The 17,344-nt window shown below is 37.3% G+C and overlaps 1 protein-coding gene across 8 annotated transcripts in view; it reads right to left on the reverse strand.

Annotated features, from left to right (window-relative positions):
- Positions 1 to 2,075: 2,075 nt before the first annotated feature.
- The window catches only part of TMEM181 (transmembrane protein 181), a 38,142-nt gene continuing 22,873 nt past the window's right edge, over positions 2,076 to 17,344 (reverse strand). For 5 of the 8 annotated variants that reach the window (XM_049800424.1, XM_049800428.1, XM_049800431.1 and 2 more), the window contains 12 exons: positions 17,030 to 17,110; positions 15,926 to 16,025; positions 15,011 to 15,141; positions 14,355 to 14,446; positions 13,370 to 13,427; positions 12,593 to 12,695; positions 12,444 to 12,495; positions 11,701 to 11,783; positions 10,491 to 10,580; positions 8,887 to 8,953; positions 8,659 to 8,685; positions 3,994 to 7,931 (listed from right to left, as the gene is read on the reverse strand). In XM_049800424.1, coding sequence (XP_049656381.1) covers positions 7,853 to 7,931; positions 8,659 to 8,685; positions 8,887 to 8,953; positions 10,491 to 10,580; positions 11,701 to 11,783; positions 12,444 to 12,495; positions 12,593 to 12,695; positions 13,370 to 13,427; positions 14,355 to 14,446; positions 15,011 to 15,141; positions 15,926 to 16,025; positions 17,030 to 17,110 — 963 coding nt within the window. In that variant the 3' untranslated portion in view covers positions 3,994 to 7,852. Of the gene's footprint in view, positions 2,196 to 3,993; positions 7,932 to 8,658; positions 8,686 to 8,886; positions 8,954 to 10,490; positions 10,581 to 11,700; positions 11,784 to 12,443; positions 12,496 to 12,592; positions 12,696 to 13,369; positions 13,428 to 14,354; positions 14,447 to 15,010; positions 15,142 to 15,925; positions 16,026 to 17,029; positions 17,111 to 17,344 lie in introns of those variants that run through there. The other 3 variants (XM_049800426.1, XM_049800432.1, XM_049800427.1) reach the window with 2 other exon arrangements.

Here is a 17,344-nt window from a genome sequence, read left to right on the forward strand (position 1 = left end):
ATTATTTTAATTCTCTTCAAGGTAGTTGAGGTGCATACCAGAATATAAAGCACTTCCATAATTTTGCCAAAGTCACTACAAAATTGCAAGAAAATGAGACGATGTTTATCAGAAAGTAACTTGGCTGCATTTTTGGGACTTGTTTAATCTGCTTGTATGGTATTTAGGGCGTGGAAGTAACTGTGTTCATTGAACAGACAGGTAAGAAGTTTTTCACATTCTAGAAGTGCTCAGCAGGCTAAGCAGAAGTAATCATTCACTACTGCAGCCAATTACATGTGTTAAGTAGGTCTTCAACTTACCTGCTACCTTCTACATAGATTTTTTTGGAAGTGAGTGTGATGAGTTCTGATAGTTGGTGAAACATGATCCTTTCTAAAAGGGGGGGAAAACTGTCTCAAGGTGACATGACTAAATAACTTGTGAATAAGTCTCCTGCCTTCTATAGTGAAGTTGCAGAGGAATAACAAGGAAAACAAGTTTTCAGCATAGGCTTGGGTAAGGTTTTCTTTGTCAGCTAATTAAAGAAATGGGAGCATGCTATGAATTTCAGATTACCTCTGTGAACTGCTATGCTGCTTCTGTATGCAGTAGCTCACTGCTGTTGAAATTGAAAGAATTATTTACAAAGCAAGTACAGGAGAGTACCTAGGCTAGAGTCAGTCTGAGTGGCCTGCATTTGCTTATATTTAGGAAGCCCTATCAAATGTCTTCAGAATCTGGCTCTCAACTAAAGCTGTTCACAGTGAGATGACTGCTGATACAAGAGTATGTTTCCATGATATGGAAAGGCGTAATACTGAAAAATCAAATGACAGTAGAGGATTTGGTTTTTCGTAGTGCTAGGTGCAGAGACGTGCTCTCTGTGATAACTCTACTCAGTGTATCCAAGCAGACTGTAGAAAACCCTGTGCTAGGGAGGGCTTCAACCCTCTTCCTTCCTATCCATTTCTGCTGTCAGTAGGGCAAAAAAATTGTCTTTATCAGCAGGTTTGGGCTTGGTACTTTTGAGACTCCTAATATACCTGTAAGGCTTATATACTGCTAGCATACCAGTTTCAAAACATCTCTGTACACACACCTCCTTCATGACAAGCCGCTTCTTTATTCTAGGATATGCCCTAGTGAGTGCTACAGGGCTACACTGAGGAGTATACGCCTTCTATTTCTGTAGCAGAGAGAGTTTTAGCTTGGGTTTGACTAGAAACAGAATGCTGAGTATTCAGTGTGTAAAAAGAAAATATTAAGATAGATTGAATAAAGTGCCTGAACTAGTGTCACATCCCAATTTCACAGAACAATGACTTAGGTTTGCCGATTCCCAGGTCAGGATTAAGGTGAAATGACACCAGGGATCCTTTAACTCACAAAACTCAATTTTTATTTGTTCACAACAAGAACTGGCATGCTCATCACCAAAATTGGTATGCTTACAACAAAAATTGGCGTGAAACTATGTCAGTAAACAATGTAGTGTGTGCTAACCATGCATCACCAAACACATACTACAGGCCTTGCTTATATGGGAATTAGTTCAGGGAAGACAATAAGGAGAGCCCTTCTGCTGGGTCTGGAGGTTCTGAGCAGACCCCCTTGCTTTCTAGGCTCCTTCTCAGAGAGGAGCCCGGGGGGGGCTGGATCTGCTCCTGGTCCCAGGCTCAGAGGTTTACATCTAAAGAGATGAGGTGTGGGGGTTACGGAAAAGGAAAGAGGAAGCAAGAGAGAGAAAATGGAAAAGGGAAGGATGTCACCTGTCCTGGCTCCAGCGTTGCTCCCACCAGCCGAGGGGTCCAGTTCCAGTGGGCTTGCATACCCGGACCTTAAGTTTGTGTCCTTTTATCAACCTTGCCCCTTCTTTGGGTGGGCACTCAAACTCATTAGGCTAATTAGGTGTCATGAGCGGTATGTGAGCCTTTGGGCTTGGGGGGTCGTTTGGGGAGTAACGTCCCCTTCCCTGCATGGTGAGCTGTCCTGCTCAGCATATCAGAACAGGGAGCTGCGCACCCTCTGGCACGGCCTCCCCCCCCTTCGGTGGCTGATGTCTGTGCTGATGGGCTGCTTCTCACCTGGGGTCCCTTGCTCGGCAGGGCTCCTTGTTGTGCAGAGTTCATTGTTAAGCAGAACTTGCCCCAGCAGAATGTTTGAGGCATTGACTCTTCCAGTCTCTCACAAGTAGTCATCAGGGTGAGAGAAACCTGTCATGAAGAGAATATATCTTTGATCTCTGAATTGCTAAGGAAATTTTACATCTGGATGGTTGGGTAATTTATCCCCTTTCCATTAGTATGCCATTATGATGCTGGTGGTGTAGTACTTAGCTATTTATTTACATTTAAAAGAAATAGTTTTGTGCACTTTGTATCAGTATTTACTTCTAGAAACACTTAGCTTTTTGGTCAAGACATTCAAACATTCCTTGTCCTTTGTTCATGTTAATAATAGCAAATCCCTTGATTTTTTTATTATTTTTTTTTGCCGTTTGTTGGTTCATGCATATGCTGAACTGCAGAAAAAAAAAGGTTTGAGCCACTTGTCAGTGTAAAAGCTGTATGGGAGGAAAAAACCCCTGTTGTAATTAAAACAGGAGTTGTGCTACAGAAAGGTACAGTTTTATAGATAATTTTACATGTGAGCAGTAATGAATGCTTCCAGTGTAACTGTTTCAGGACTACAGAAAGGGGTTTAGGGGCTGTGGGTTTTTGAGTGTTGTTCCCTCCACTCCCACGAATTAAGATAGAGCTTTTCTGTAAAATGCTATAGCCATTGTATATTATAGTCTTGATGTTGTACAGCTACTGATTTTTAAATTTTAATTATCTTCAAATACCATAGTTTTAATCACCTTTTTCAAAGACTGCTGGCCAGCTCATCTCAGTGCCAAAGTAAAGCATTAGGGTGAGGAGCTTGCAGAGTCTTTGCTCTAGGTAATTAATTGGCTGTAAAAAAAAATTAGCACAAACTGTGGGCTGGAGTATTCAGGAAGGTAATTGTAAGGTCAGTCTCTTGTTTCCTATCTCTAGCTTACTGCCATGGCTTTTCATACGACTACAGCTATAAAAATCAGAGGCATGTCAGCCCTGATCTGGAGGAAGGGGGAGGTGTGTGTGTGGGGTGTCATTTACTGTAACTGCCACAAATGAGTATGACCTGTCTTCCACCATTAACTATTTTAACTAAAGGAAATGGCTTCAGAATTAACTGATGCTGGTAAATTAGCACTACCGTCTCTGATATTAAAGCAGAAGTAAGTTTCATATCCATTTGTGCAGAGATGTTTACAGCCATTTCATTCAGCACATAATGAGATTTCAGTCTCTTCTCGAATTTATATGAGGAATGGCATCACCCCAAATAGAGGGCGACACACTGATCAGTTTTGCAGTCTACCAGCTATGAGCAGACTCTTGAAAGACACAGAGCTATAAGAACAAGACGAATGACATCAGCATCTTCACCATTTCTCAACCTTTTTTTTACTACTGCCCAGTGGGTTGAAGGTAGGACAGCCCTTCCTGGGTGTGCTGAGAGGATGCACCACTGCAGGGTAAGTAGAAGAACTTAAAGTCCTGGTGGCAGAAGCATCTGACAGCAGCTCAGGTGAAGCATGCATGTTTGGCAGAAAGGCAGCTGGCACTAACATTCACTGGGGGAAATTTTACTGGCAGCATGACCACAGCAGGCTTTGCAAAGCCACTGTGAATGCCAGTTCCCCTTTGTAAAGTGACTAGCATATTTCTTAGGAAAATTAGCAACCTGTCCTTCCACCTTCAAGCCCAGGCAGAGTAATCAAAAAAAACCAACCAAAAAACCACTAACCCAAAACATAATTCCCTAGTTAATCTGTGCTGACAGAGCCTCCTGGATCCCATCCTTATGCAATTAACCAAGTTTAAATATGCATGACAAAATACATGGAAACTGAAAATACATGCAAGTTACAAAAATGGTACAGTTAGCCATTCACTAGAAGGAAAATAAAACCAAGATACAATATAAAGATATAAAACTTTATTATGAACATATTTAACAATGATTATGCACATGATATCTTCCAGGAAACTCAATACCTAACTTTTGCTTGAAGTAAATTACTAGTTTTTCCTTCATATTCCGTATTAGCGTGAAGATTTCTGACATAAAAATGGATAATTGCTGTCATTAACACAACTACATACATAGAATATTTACCACATGTCCTCATGCACACTTTCTCAAAGCAGCATTTAATTACAGCTTCTCATTAAACAGAGCATTTATCTTACACATTTTTATACCATTTTGGTACACAATTTTTCCGTATTTTCATTTTACATATTTACAAACTTCTAAAAAAAGTTTTACAGTAATGCAGAGGTTATTACTGGCATAAGCAAAAGGAAATGGGGGAAAAATTAGGTGACTATGGATACAAAGTTGTCTTTTGGCTCAGAGAAAAACAACCGATCAAAGCCTTTCCTAGCTGGAACCACGCTCCCATTTTCCCCAGTATTAGTGCCACGGATCTGTTACACTAGCTGTTCCTTACTGGTGTTAAGCCTTACACTTCCTCTTCTTTGCCAGTCCTAGGAAAGTTTCCAACCAATTCCAATACCAACTGTATCTCTAAAGCAAATACTACAGAAAATGGTTGCCATGAATGGCTCACACTCAATGATTATTGATTTCTTAAAATTCCCTCTTGATCATTGTGTACATGGAAGTCTTGCAGTTATTTAATAGATGGCATCTCCTTTAGAGCAGGAACACTGTACGCTGTGGGACCTTTTTGTATAGTTTTCTCATTTTATACAGTCCCACTAGTGATGGTAATGAAAGGAAAGCCAGGCTAGTTTCTTGTCCAGATATCTTCTGTTTCACCCTTAGGTTACAATACTTTACTCAGAGGTAAATTTATGCCACCTACTTCCAGGCTGTTTACAATCCATATTGTAATATTCCTCAGATACTGTCTCTGCTTTCCAACTGTGGAAATAAGAGGAGTGAAACAGGTTTCTTGCTAGCAAACCCATTTCTTCATCTGCTTCACTGCTTTTGCCTTTTTACTGTATATTGAATTTGATACCACAGTGCTTCAACCAAGCTTACCATTACACTCTTAACACTTCCGAAATACAAAACTATTTTGCATTGCAAACATTGCTTAAAAATAATCTCTAAAAATTAACAAGGAAACTATTTTCTCACTATTTTCATAGTGAGATACTTAACGTACACATTTACTGTTCTCAGCTTTCCTATTTCCACTTTGAATGTAGTGATGTAGAAAAGTTAATGCAAACAAAACAGCAAGTGAAATAGGCTAAGAACAGCTTAGGAAAAAATCATCATCTCAAAGTTAGATTAAAAATATTTTCTTTAGTTAATGAAATCCCAAAGCATGACACTGTATTTCAGGATTAATTTTAACAACGAGTTTAGACTGTGATAAGAAACATCAGTATACTTTGCACATTGGTCAAATCAAACATTTTATCTCTTCAGAACAATTTAGAACAGAATTAAACAATATCGGAGCCAAAAAGATCTGAATATATAAGGATCATGTAAATATCAATTTTTAAAGACCTAATTCCTGTACCCACTATTACTCCAGTGGAAGTGTAAAGGATTTGGGGTATGCAAAGGACGCCTAGTTGGTTCCCCAGTCTGACTCTGCAAATTCAAACAGCTGTAAGCCTCAAAAGAGTTATCTGGGGAACAGTAATGAGAATGGGCTCTCCACTTTAGGATACAAAAGATCTCCCATGCTTGTTAAAAAAAAAGTCTAAAAGGAAGTGCTGAAGGTACAGCTTGCTACAGCTCACTGGAAAAAACCACCACCAATAACTTGAAATACTTCTTTAATGTTTTCCTGTATTTTCTTCTAAACTGATGCCAATTCATTAAGAAATTAAAGGGAAAAACCTTCTCCTCCTCCCCAGCAGTTTCCTTGCTTTAGCTATACAATAGTGCTTTGGCTTCTAACAATTAAATGATCCCTGGTACAGAAAGTTTTAGATTTCAAATACCCTCAAAAAATTCACAGCTGTACATCATTTCAGAAAGTTTTCTCTCTCACACACACAGAGTATCTTACCACACTTGTGTTTAGCAGAGCACAGATTTAATCTGAACTATTCTATGATAGCAAGGATGCAACCACATGAAGCAGTTCCTTTGGTCCTCTCTAAGCAAATTGCTATCCTGTGAAGTCTCCCCTTCATGATCTCAAACAGCTACCAGGAGGTTATTGCAATGGGAATGGTCTAGAACAGTTGTTGCATCAAAGCAGAACAAACCTACTTTTTGCCCAATATGATTCAGCAAGTCTAGCAGGACTTCATTTCACTCTTCTGCTTAAACTACTTCAATGATGAGCACAGTTCCCTAGTGTAAGCCAGCACCATCTTCTGCATAATACATTAACAGTGCTTTTGAGAGTCTTCTACAGCAGCAGGGCAGAGAAATTTTACAAGAGTAAATCACAGGTATGAATCCATGAAAAAAAAGATACTTTCAGACAGGTCAAATACCTCAAAACAAAACTAGTTAGAAACAAACAGCATCCACCACTTAAATAAAGAACTGAACAATGGTGTAGGAGGAAGCCAACTTTTAAACAGAGAAGCAGCAGCATTGTACTAGGAATACTTAATTCCCATATAACTGTTCCAGCATAGACTGGAATACAGATAATCACAAAATATGCTAGTAAAAGTTCTGATCAGTACAGGTGGTGACTGCGGTATGACAAAGTAGTTGAACTATGCACAGAACATGCTCAAAAGCTAACTCTCATGACAGTTCAATACATAAGCAACCACGACTGGTCCTAGGACATAGATTAACTATCTATTAATACAACTTAAGGAAAAATTCTGATGTAGAAAAAGCCTCTAAAAATGAAATGTCTGGAAATTTGAAATTGTAATTCTCTATGAAACTTTCATACAGTATTCTCTGTATGTGTAACAATCTCCTCCAGCGTACAAAAAACACAGAAAGAGAAGTACTGGCTTCCTTCTGAGATTTGTTGCTGCTTAAATATTTCCATTTGAAAGGGCTGTTTGAAAAAAACCAAAACCAAAACAAACACTTCTGTTGCAGCAGTAAAGCATGTTATGAAACATATATTATACAATATAATTTTGCACCGCTGAGGCTATTTTGGCTGACTAGAACTTGACTATTTGCATGTATCTGACACTTACAAATCTCAAAAACTCATTTTAATGAATTTAAAAAATGATCTTAAGTCTATATCGCTTCTTTGAAGGAAGAATGGAAAGCTTGTGTTTTCTTTCATTATAAAAAAAAAAAAAAAAAAGGAAGAGAAAGCCCTAAAACACTTCATTCCCTGCCTCCAGCTTGAAAGACTAAGGTAGGAAATTAAAAGGAAAGACTAAGGTAGTAAATTGAAAGGGAAATGAGGCACTTCGTACAGCAGTGGACAATATACAAAGGAGCTAACACAAATGCAACAGATGAATGACAGTATGCTGTACATGATCCTCAAAAAAAAAAAACAACCCCAAAACCAAGCAGCCAGGAAGCAATTTTAAAATCAGTATATAATCAGTGACACTTTTAAATGGAAATAGATTTAAATAGATTTAGTCCACAGGCATCCTGCTATCAAGCATTTTGTAAGATGTGTAAAAATTTTGGTTTCTTAAGTTTTCACCACAACCTTTTCAAGCATTCTTTTTTTTCAGTTTTAACTTTGTAAACAGAAGCAGAAGCAGGATGTCGTTCCTGGGAGTCGGTGTTCAGATGACAGCAGACTGTAAGGAAGCCAAGGAAGTTGTCCATCTAGGAAAACTTCAAAACTGGTTTAATTCCAGCTGAACAAGTTTGTCTACATCAAAATCAATCAATCACTGTCCGATTCCTCTTTATACTTGGCTCTAATAGCTTGGCCATTCTGAAGTGGCATTTCTTCATAGTCACTCCTGTGAAACAGATCTTGTTAAAACTTCTGAACGTGATGTTCAGATAGAAAGCCCAACATAAACAGGAAAGTTCTAAACTACACTGAGGCTTCAAATTATTATTTGGGTAAGAAGCTGGTATCCTGTTTTCCTTCCTTGTTGGGGATATGGACAACATATATGACTTCTCTCCAGAGGGTGATGCATAATAAAAGTTATTCCAGTAACTACAAGCCACTTTTCACAAGGATTCTATAGAGTATAGAAGCAAGCTGGTACTACCACTACTCATCTAACTAAACAAAGGCAAGCTATCTCAGACAATGCATACAGCTAGTTTAGCACAAACTTCTTCAGGTGACTGCAGTATTAACCCCATCCTCACTGTTCTGGCCACTTCTGTGTCTTTTGTAAGAGGTGAAAACATCAAGGGCAGATCATGAGTTCGTTCAATGTCTAGCACAGACACACCTGACCAGTATGGCTCTTAAGTGCTACTACAATTCTCATATTACATAACCTCAAACAAGTCCAGTAAGTTTTGCTAGATTTGAGCATTCTTATTTTAGTAAGTGATGTGCACTTAAGAAGAGCCATTCTCCTTCCCTGAAGCATTTACATATGAGCTGACTCTTTGCTAACTCCACCTGACTCCTGCAATCCTGCCCAGTTTTAAAGGAAGTCCTTTCCTTTCACAGCTCTTGCTGCCTTTATTCCATGACCTACCAGCATCCTAATACTTTCTTACCTGTTTGTATCAGTGCCATGGCAATCCCTTTTAGAAACCAAAAAAAGAAAAAATAATGTGCATTCTCACTGCATTTCTGTTTAAAGAATAAGGCTATGTTTCTGTTCTTTAGGCAGAATACTTTCACTAGCAACCTACAAATCCTTCACTTATTTTATGAATATGGAAAAGAACACTACAAAAATAACACAACAAAAGTAACTCTCCATAGGTATTTTATAATCTTACCCATAAATCACATCATCATCTGAATCATTCAGCATAGAAAAAGCAGGATTGTCTTTCAACTGTGATTCTGGAAAATACAAATAAGGGTTAATTTAGCCTATTATAGAAATGTGGCTGTACTTCTAACTCAACACTGTAGCAACAGACTCTACAACTTCCAAGGCAGTCGCGACTACAAACTAAACAAAACAATATCCAAACAGGAATTCTCTCCTTTAAATTTTTCACTCTTCAGCCACAACATCATGGTATTCTTAAGAGTTAAGGAGATGATATAAATATGTCATCTTATTTTTAGATAGATATTGTCCGTGTTGTTTAAGTGGATTTCCTCCCTTGTGCAGTTTCCTATGTCATATTATTTCAACCTCCACATAAGAGTCATTAAGTCAGACCTCATTATTCTTAATTATTATTCAAAAGTTCATATGTATTTAAAAAGCATAGACTTCTTTAACTTCTTGGTAATTTCTAAGCTACAAATATAGTAGACCAAAGTTGTAATCCTTTGTATGCAAGTCAATGATTAGCCAGTTATTTTTCATCCTTGTAATAGATGAAGGAAGGACTTGTACCTTTATCGTGAGGTGAAAGGAAACAGATATTTTCCATTGGCTATTTATGACAATTCCCTTTACCTTGTTTTAAGGCCTTAATTTCTTGCATAATCTGTGCTGCTTAGCTGCAGTTCATAAACTAGTGCAAGTAAAATTAAATCCAGAAATTTGCCATAAACATTGCCTGGCAGCCTTTTACTTTCTGCCTTCTAGAAACTAATACTTCTTGCAACCCAACAACAAGTTTTTAACTTTATCCTTACCCAGCCATTTCTCTTTCTTAGTGGAAAAATAGCATTTTTCTGTAACAGTTCCATCCACCTCAACTCTAAAAAGTTTAGAGAAAGGACCAGCTCCACTATTTAGAGCCTTCCCTGTGCATACCTCTCAGCATGCGCAATGTGATTGGACAGGGTGCTAGGTTATCTCATCTAGGCTCCTTTTCCCATGAGAGGCTGGGACCAGCTGATCTTTCCAGGTCCCTTTCAACCTGGGCTGTTCTGTGGTTCTATATTTTGAACTCAATGCTTAAAGCAGAGAATGCACTCGGTACAAATATTTATTTTACAGATCTTTATCTGTTAGAGAGGGATAATGCTTCATAATCATCATGTGAATCAGATTACATCCTTTATATAGGAATGCAAAACCAGAAGTGCCACCGATTCAATCCTTTTATTTCCCTTTACATGGACCCTGTGCAGCCCTCTCCCCATAGCCAGTCTCCCCAAATTCCTCCCATGTTAGCAATCGGCTTCACTCCTACTTTTCCAACAGCATGTTACCTATTTCAGAGTCCAGTTTGCCAGCATGCCAATATATTAACCTTTGTTAGAACAAAGGACAAATGAAGTATTGTTGCTCCTTAAAGACTGTCTGTCAGTGCAAACGTTAGTGCATCGTATGCAAACATCATATTAACTATAAGCTTGATCTAAGTGTGTAAGAATTCAAGTCTAGCTAATCAGTTGTATACATTTTATGTGTTCCTTCATATATCCAATACTAATTTGCTCAGGAGCAGTGCAGATAATTGCTTACACTTACCATATAGTGCATTCTTTGAGGGGGAATACACGAAGGCTAACGTGTAGAGATAAAAGTTCAATAAACCATAAAATGATAAGAATTCTGCTGGTGGTAAGTGTCAAGGATATTGCTCAATATAGCTCCATACATATTAACTTTGGGAACAAGACCCAAACCATACATAAGCTGTTTAAATGGAAAGAATGTTTACCTTACTAAAGTTTGAGAGCATGAATGGCTAAACAAAACAGCATGTTTTAAATTCAGTGACAACTAACGTACTCAAGATATTTCAAGGTAAAGCTCCCACTGAAGACAAAGCTTTAACACAAGTAACATTTGCTGAGATAAGGTCTGTTCTTGAGTGGTGGAGTGCATGGTAAATTGAATAGTTCTGCCTTCAATGCTAAAAGAAAGCTGAGTAAGGTGGGTGTTCAGGTGGGGTTTTTTTGGTTTGCTTTATTTATTTTTAAAAAAAGTTCTTCCTTGGCACAGCAACTGAGAAGGAAGGAGAAAGGACTATCTGTAGACAGACTCTGAAGATGACTTTGTGTCATCATTTTGGGAAAATACTAAACAATTTACATATTGTTTTCTGCTAGTTCCCAACACATATCTAAGCTTATCAGTAACCGGAGCAGTTGCAGTCACACAGACACTTTCAGAAAGTAGAATGAACTAGGATCTCATGGTTCAGGTCCAGAAATAGTTTGTAATCCCATTGCCAACAGAAGTCAGAAATAGTCTCTCTCAAGTCACTTAAATTCTCTGCTATGACCTTTTCCACATGTAGACTTGGACGAATATACAAACTCATTTTCAGTGACTTCTAAACCATTAATTTCTCAAATATTTTGGTACACGCCATGCCAACTGATAGGTATACAGCAAACTGAATTCATGCAGCAAATACAGCCAAATCTGTCACAATAACTTGTTAAAATTACTTGAATGCATGCATATCTAGGCTTTCATTCCTTTTGAAGAGTATCAAATGCAGTTGTGATTTATGTAATGTAAACATATTAGACTGAAACTGTCTCAGCTCATAATCTTTACAAAGAGCCATTACAAAATGCTGACATGAAACCTCGATCAAAATGGACTGAACTTCAAAAGCCCACCTAGAAGTCAAAGGTCTCAGTCCTTTGGTACATCATTTTTAAATACCTTCTGCATGAAAACAGATTAACATTCCTACTTGAGCAGTATCACAACACAAGGATATAATTCTGATAATGAGTTGACAGCTCAGCAACGAAGTTGTCCTGTAGAACTTGTGCTCCAAAGCGTAGGTAGAGTATAACAATGCTGTGGAAAAAAGTTAAAGCATATAGGTGTATTGTGCCTTTAAACCACAAAATTGAAATGCTAGCTTAATAGAACAGTATGTGAGAAAATAATTACATTAACATGCTGAGCATTTATTTTAAGACACATTTGCTTTCATAGTTCTATATTAAGAATGACTCTTTTGTGATTAAAAGTCAACAGTCAACTGAGTAAAGCAGACCCCCTCCCCCCCACGGTCTATTTCCCTCAGATTTCATCTGCTACAGACAATCCAAGAGTCAACAATAATTTGAAATAACTGCTTGGAGTGGGGGAGACAGATATTAACAATAAACTAAGAAACTAATTCTCAACTTCTGCTTTGACTAAGTGAAGCTTACAAAGCTCCAAAGGAGGTAAACAGTGCACTGCAGGCCACTCAGCAGTATAGAAAACATCTCTGCTAAATGAACCTCTAAATCTTGCAGTGTATTTGCTGTGGTAATGGATATAATATAAAGTTAGCTCTAAAAGCCCCAAGAAGGGTTAAAAAATTAAGAAATGCTTGCCATAACAATCATATCAAAAGACATTCCTCAGTTACATTGACAATTTTATTATCAACAAAATGTATTCAAAGCCCTGAAAAAAAGGTTATAAAAGTTACAGTACTGAGAAATGTACTTTGAAAAGCCTTACCTAATGACAAGCACTACAAAGGTTAATGCAGTCAAGAATTTTAACCTGAGATCTGAAAAAGATTGAGAAAAGTTGTTATTAGCGAATTTACACCTAGATCTAGGAAAAGGAAGCCTGTTTGGGGAAGAATCAAAAGAAATATTCCTTACCAACATAAGGCATGTTACGAAGTTCTGAGCATGCCCTCACTATCAGGAACAAAAGGTAGAGAATGTATGCGGTTGCCACCACAAGGAAGAAGATTTTCATTCCCTATAAGAAAAATTTTTATTATTTAACGAGATTTGGTCTATTCCTTCTTCCCTTGATAGAAGTCATTATTTCCCAAAGCACAACATAGAATGGTCCATTTATTCAGGGAAGGTAGGCTTATGTAATGAAGTACAAAACAAGGATGGCTATACACCAAGGTATGTTTGGGGGACTGTAAAGAAAGGATGTTTAACAGAAGTCATCATTTTGTTCACCGAGTTCACAGTGTGCTGAATCTCAATGATTTTCTAAAAACACAGCTCCTGAGAACAATACAAGGACCCACTTAAATCAGATCTTCCTTTAAAACAAAAAAGTCTGAAATTTACTAGGACAGAGGATCTTGGCAGGAGTAAAGATGTACAAAACTGACTTAATAAGAAGCTTAAAAATTTTTCTTTCAATCCCAACAGTCACAAGTCTGTGACTAAACTTGTGGTGTTTAGTCTCCAGATTTGCAACACAATTTACTCTTCTTACTGGGACGGAGCTCAATATAACCTACGCATGATCTAAAGCAAAATTAAAAGTACCTCATCAGAATAAGACCATCTGACCCGCATTTGCTATTTTCTAAATTGTGTTATAGATTTTAATAGAAGAACAAACCCCATCTCCTTGCATTGCCTAACTCCACCTGACAACTTAATAGAAAGAAAACATTTCTGACTTACCTGGAAATTACCTGTGTCAACCCTGTACTGATATGTAGGATCATGTACTTCATTAACACTAGAAAAGATTCAAAATGAAAAGTGGTACTTACTCCATTACAAAAGACAAGGTCAAAAAGCCATACTGACCAAGAAGCCCACTAACAAAGAAAAAGTTTAAAGTTACTATACAGGGTTTATAACTAAAGGTTTTGGCTGTATGAACTGGTGCAACGCCATTGATTCCAATGGAGTCATGACAATTTACAGTACATAACATCCTCCTTCTTCCCAAACCCAATTTTCAAGGAATATGGAGAATTTCAGTTGTGAGCAGGTCTAATCTCCCCACTTGTTTTTTAGAAAATGTGTAATCTTGTAAATTCCTACAAGCCTTCGGGATTTAGTGTTTAAATTTTGTCCTTGGTGATAAGAATTATACTTAAGAAATAACTGTGGTATAAGCCCTTCCCTCATAGCGATTCTGCTAATAGCGCATAAGCACGAGCATTTCCTGCAACTGCGCTGCTTTCAACAATGTACAACAGCATGAAGATAGTTAGAAGGCATCTTCCTTCTGAGAAATAAAATAAGAGGCAAACACTTGAGACTAAAACGGTTTAGAAACTACAAATGTACCAAAACTGAGAAAGTTTTCTGGGTGGAAAAAAGAGAAACACTGAACTAAGCAAAAGAACTGAGTTTTGAGGAGAGACAGCATAGCTTGACTGAGCATTGTCAATATCAGTTGTGCAGGTTTAATATTTGAGAGAGTTTGGTTAAACTGTCCAATAGTTAACTACAGAGAAACTTTTTGCTTCAAATACTAAAAGCTAATTGGGACATAGTGCTAGAGGGAGTATTGTAGGGAGCCGTAACACCTAACAACTTCAATCCTATATCACAATCAGAACATTAAGAAATAGATACCATTAATTATAAACAATTTTGTCATTCTTGAATACTCTCAGCATATTACTTTTGCACTAAATTTTAAATTACTTACGTTTGCCATATTCCCAATGTAACAGAGGCCAGCCACAACAGTCCAACAATAAAGAATTTGGGCAGATAGAAAGTTAAGCACTTCCTGTCCCCCTGTTGAGGAAACAATAGTGTCTTGAAGGATTGAAGCCATGTTTGAGATTCTTGACAGAATAAAATAAATAGCATCTTTGTTTTGTTTAACATGAACTAGATTAAGAGACTTGCCTCCTGTATTTTTAACCTGCACAGGTGATTACAGAAGACATAAAATTGTTTCATCATTTGTGTTAATAAGATGCAGTAGATTTGGAGCATCCTATTTGTAAGGTCCCACATATTTCACTGATACTGCAAATATAGGAATATGCTCCAGAATTCACATTTATCTTATGCATTATTTTAAAGTGGTTTAAAGACAATCAACCACCATATACAACAACAAAACCCTTCAAACAAGAACAAAGCAGAAGGGCATCGTAATTCTGAAGACTGTCTTGCAATAGTTTAGACTGTCCCATCTATCTCTAGGCATGGTAGCTTCAAGACAATGTACTTCTCCACAAATCATTTTAACTCCAAAGCTTCATGTGTCATATTGTACTTTAAGAATAAAATAAATGTTGAAAAAACAAGTAGTGTCTTCTCAGTAAGTAGTAGATAATGTTGCACCCTTACCTGTACTCTTATACCATGGTAGACACAAAGCCAGAACAACAACAATGCACACAGAAACAGTGACTGGAATAGATCATCCAGCATTCCAGGAAACCAGCTGTTCACCAGAAAAGAAAGGGGGAAAAATGGATCTGTAACAAAATAAGAAAAAAAAGTTAAACAGAGGGGAAAAAGCACAGTCTTTTCCATTATGGAAAGTAAAGCAGAATGTATCTTCAGAGGAACAAAACCCCCTAGATTTTTCAAATTACACCAGTAAACGAAATTGAAGTTTGCTGTATCTTAAATTAATTTACAAAGAAAATGGTGCCTCCAGCAGCAATCCTCTGTGCTGTAGAAATAATCTGAACTGGTTGCCAACATTTCTAGAAGATTTCAGGCTTTATCAGACTTTCTACTGAACCGCTGTTCTTGGTGATGACCTAAAAATTTATCATAGAATGACTGAAAGGTAAATATTCTGGTACTGCTAAAGAGTGCTAGAATTTGATGTGGTTTACTGGACTAAAAATAGCCTCCATTTTTAACTAAAGTGCAAGTATCTGAAAAATGAAGAAGTAAGACTTAGCAGACAAACACAGAAATTGCATTTACATGTCACTATATGAAAGATTCAGTATGGTTGCAGCCACCTATTCCAATCAGAGCTTTAAACAAATAAAGCTGACATTCACGTGACTGCAAAGAATGAAATCCACCTACTCATTATGCCCTTGAATTTGATACATTTAAAAAGGGTAGGGGATTTTTTAATTAGTTTTCTGAAGTCTTATAAACAGCTGCTTATAAGTTCAAGGCCAAATTCCATTTTGCCTTCTCTCTCTCACGCACTCTCTTGTTCTTTTTTCTTTCTTTCTTTTTTTTTTTGTTTTTTTAAAAAAAGGAGCTCTTCTAAAAATTCCAGGATACAAGTACCATTGTAAAGTAGCAGGAGGGGAAGGAGGATGGACATCCATTTCTGTTCAATACCCCAGTCTCTCATGGAGAATTTCCGCAGGGAATGTGCAAACAGACACTATAAAACAACAACAACAAAAATTTGTAAGCAAGGAATAGAGCCTTATTGGTTTACCAGAGTAAAGAGATAACACAGCACATTGCAAAGGCTACTTCACGAGGTCTTTGCCACTGAAAACATTGTAAAACAGAAGCCACATCTCCTAGCTTCTACTTCTGCTTCAAGCTTGTTGACTTACCCCAATACAAATTACTTAATCTCTCAAGCAAACTGAGAAAGAAACCAGCTAGTACTACACAAATCAACAATGGATGAAAAAATGTTGCCTAATTACAGGTTACATACTAACTTCCACCTAAAGCTTTTTAAAACAACAGATTCCATATCACATTCGGTTACCTGCTGAGTGACATCATCTATGTGAGAGAAATGCTATGCAAATGTTCAGTGCTTTAGTGTCCTTACTCTGAAAATTCTGCATTTTAGATTTTATGTTTGGGGTTTTTTGTGGTTTTTTTTCCCCAAACATTTCTTTTCCAGGGGCCAAACCAGGTTGGAGGGGAGAGATAATCTAAATCATAGCATAATTTAGGTTGTAAGGGACGTCTGGAGGTCATGTGGCCCATCCTCATACTCAAGGCAGTGATGACTTTAAAGTTAGATCAAGGTTGTATTCAACTGAGTATTTTTCATTTTCAGAGACTGAGAGCTCACGCTCTGGGCATCCTATTCCAATGTCTGAGCCTACCTGCACTGCAAAAAAAAAAAATTTTTTCTAGCATCTAATCACAATTTCCTTTGTTTAAGCAAAGTTCTTTCTGTTCAATTAAAAATCAGAGTTTAGAAAAACAAGTTTTCCCATTTATCCTATTTTCTTAATGTCCCTTCAATACCACTTGTAAAAACATAAAAGCAACAACTATTTTAGAAACATTTTTTACACCCATTCAGTGATATCTCAACTCTGCTGCCTGGGGTTAAGTTACTAAACACAGCAATACAGAGCAGTGTTATCAGCTGCCTAGATAATATACTCCAGAAAAACTGAAAAAAAATCTTACCGTGATGACAAAAGTAAGAACTACAAAGACAAATCGGAACCATATTTCCACTTGTGAAAAAGTTGGATTGTAGGTCTTCCACTACAAGAAAACAGAAGAAAAATAGCCCAGTCGAAAATGTTTTGACAGGGTACATACAGCATCAATAATTAGCACTTTCTGCAGATAATGAAAAGTTCTCTGGCTTTTCAAAATTGAAAGGTATAACCAAATTCCACCATGTCACCACAGAGAGACAAAGATAAATTCATACCCATATGACTATCTGATGAAAAGATAACCAAAGCAGCCTAATATCCTTGTTTGTTTTTTAGC

Source organism: Accipiter gentilis, chromosome 5 (genome assembly GCF_929443795.1).
Source record: "Accipiter gentilis chromosome 5, bAccGen1.1, whole genome shotgun sequence".
Taxonomy (NCBI): Eukaryota; Metazoa; Chordata; class Aves; order Accipitriformes; family Accipitridae; genus Astur; species Astur gentilis.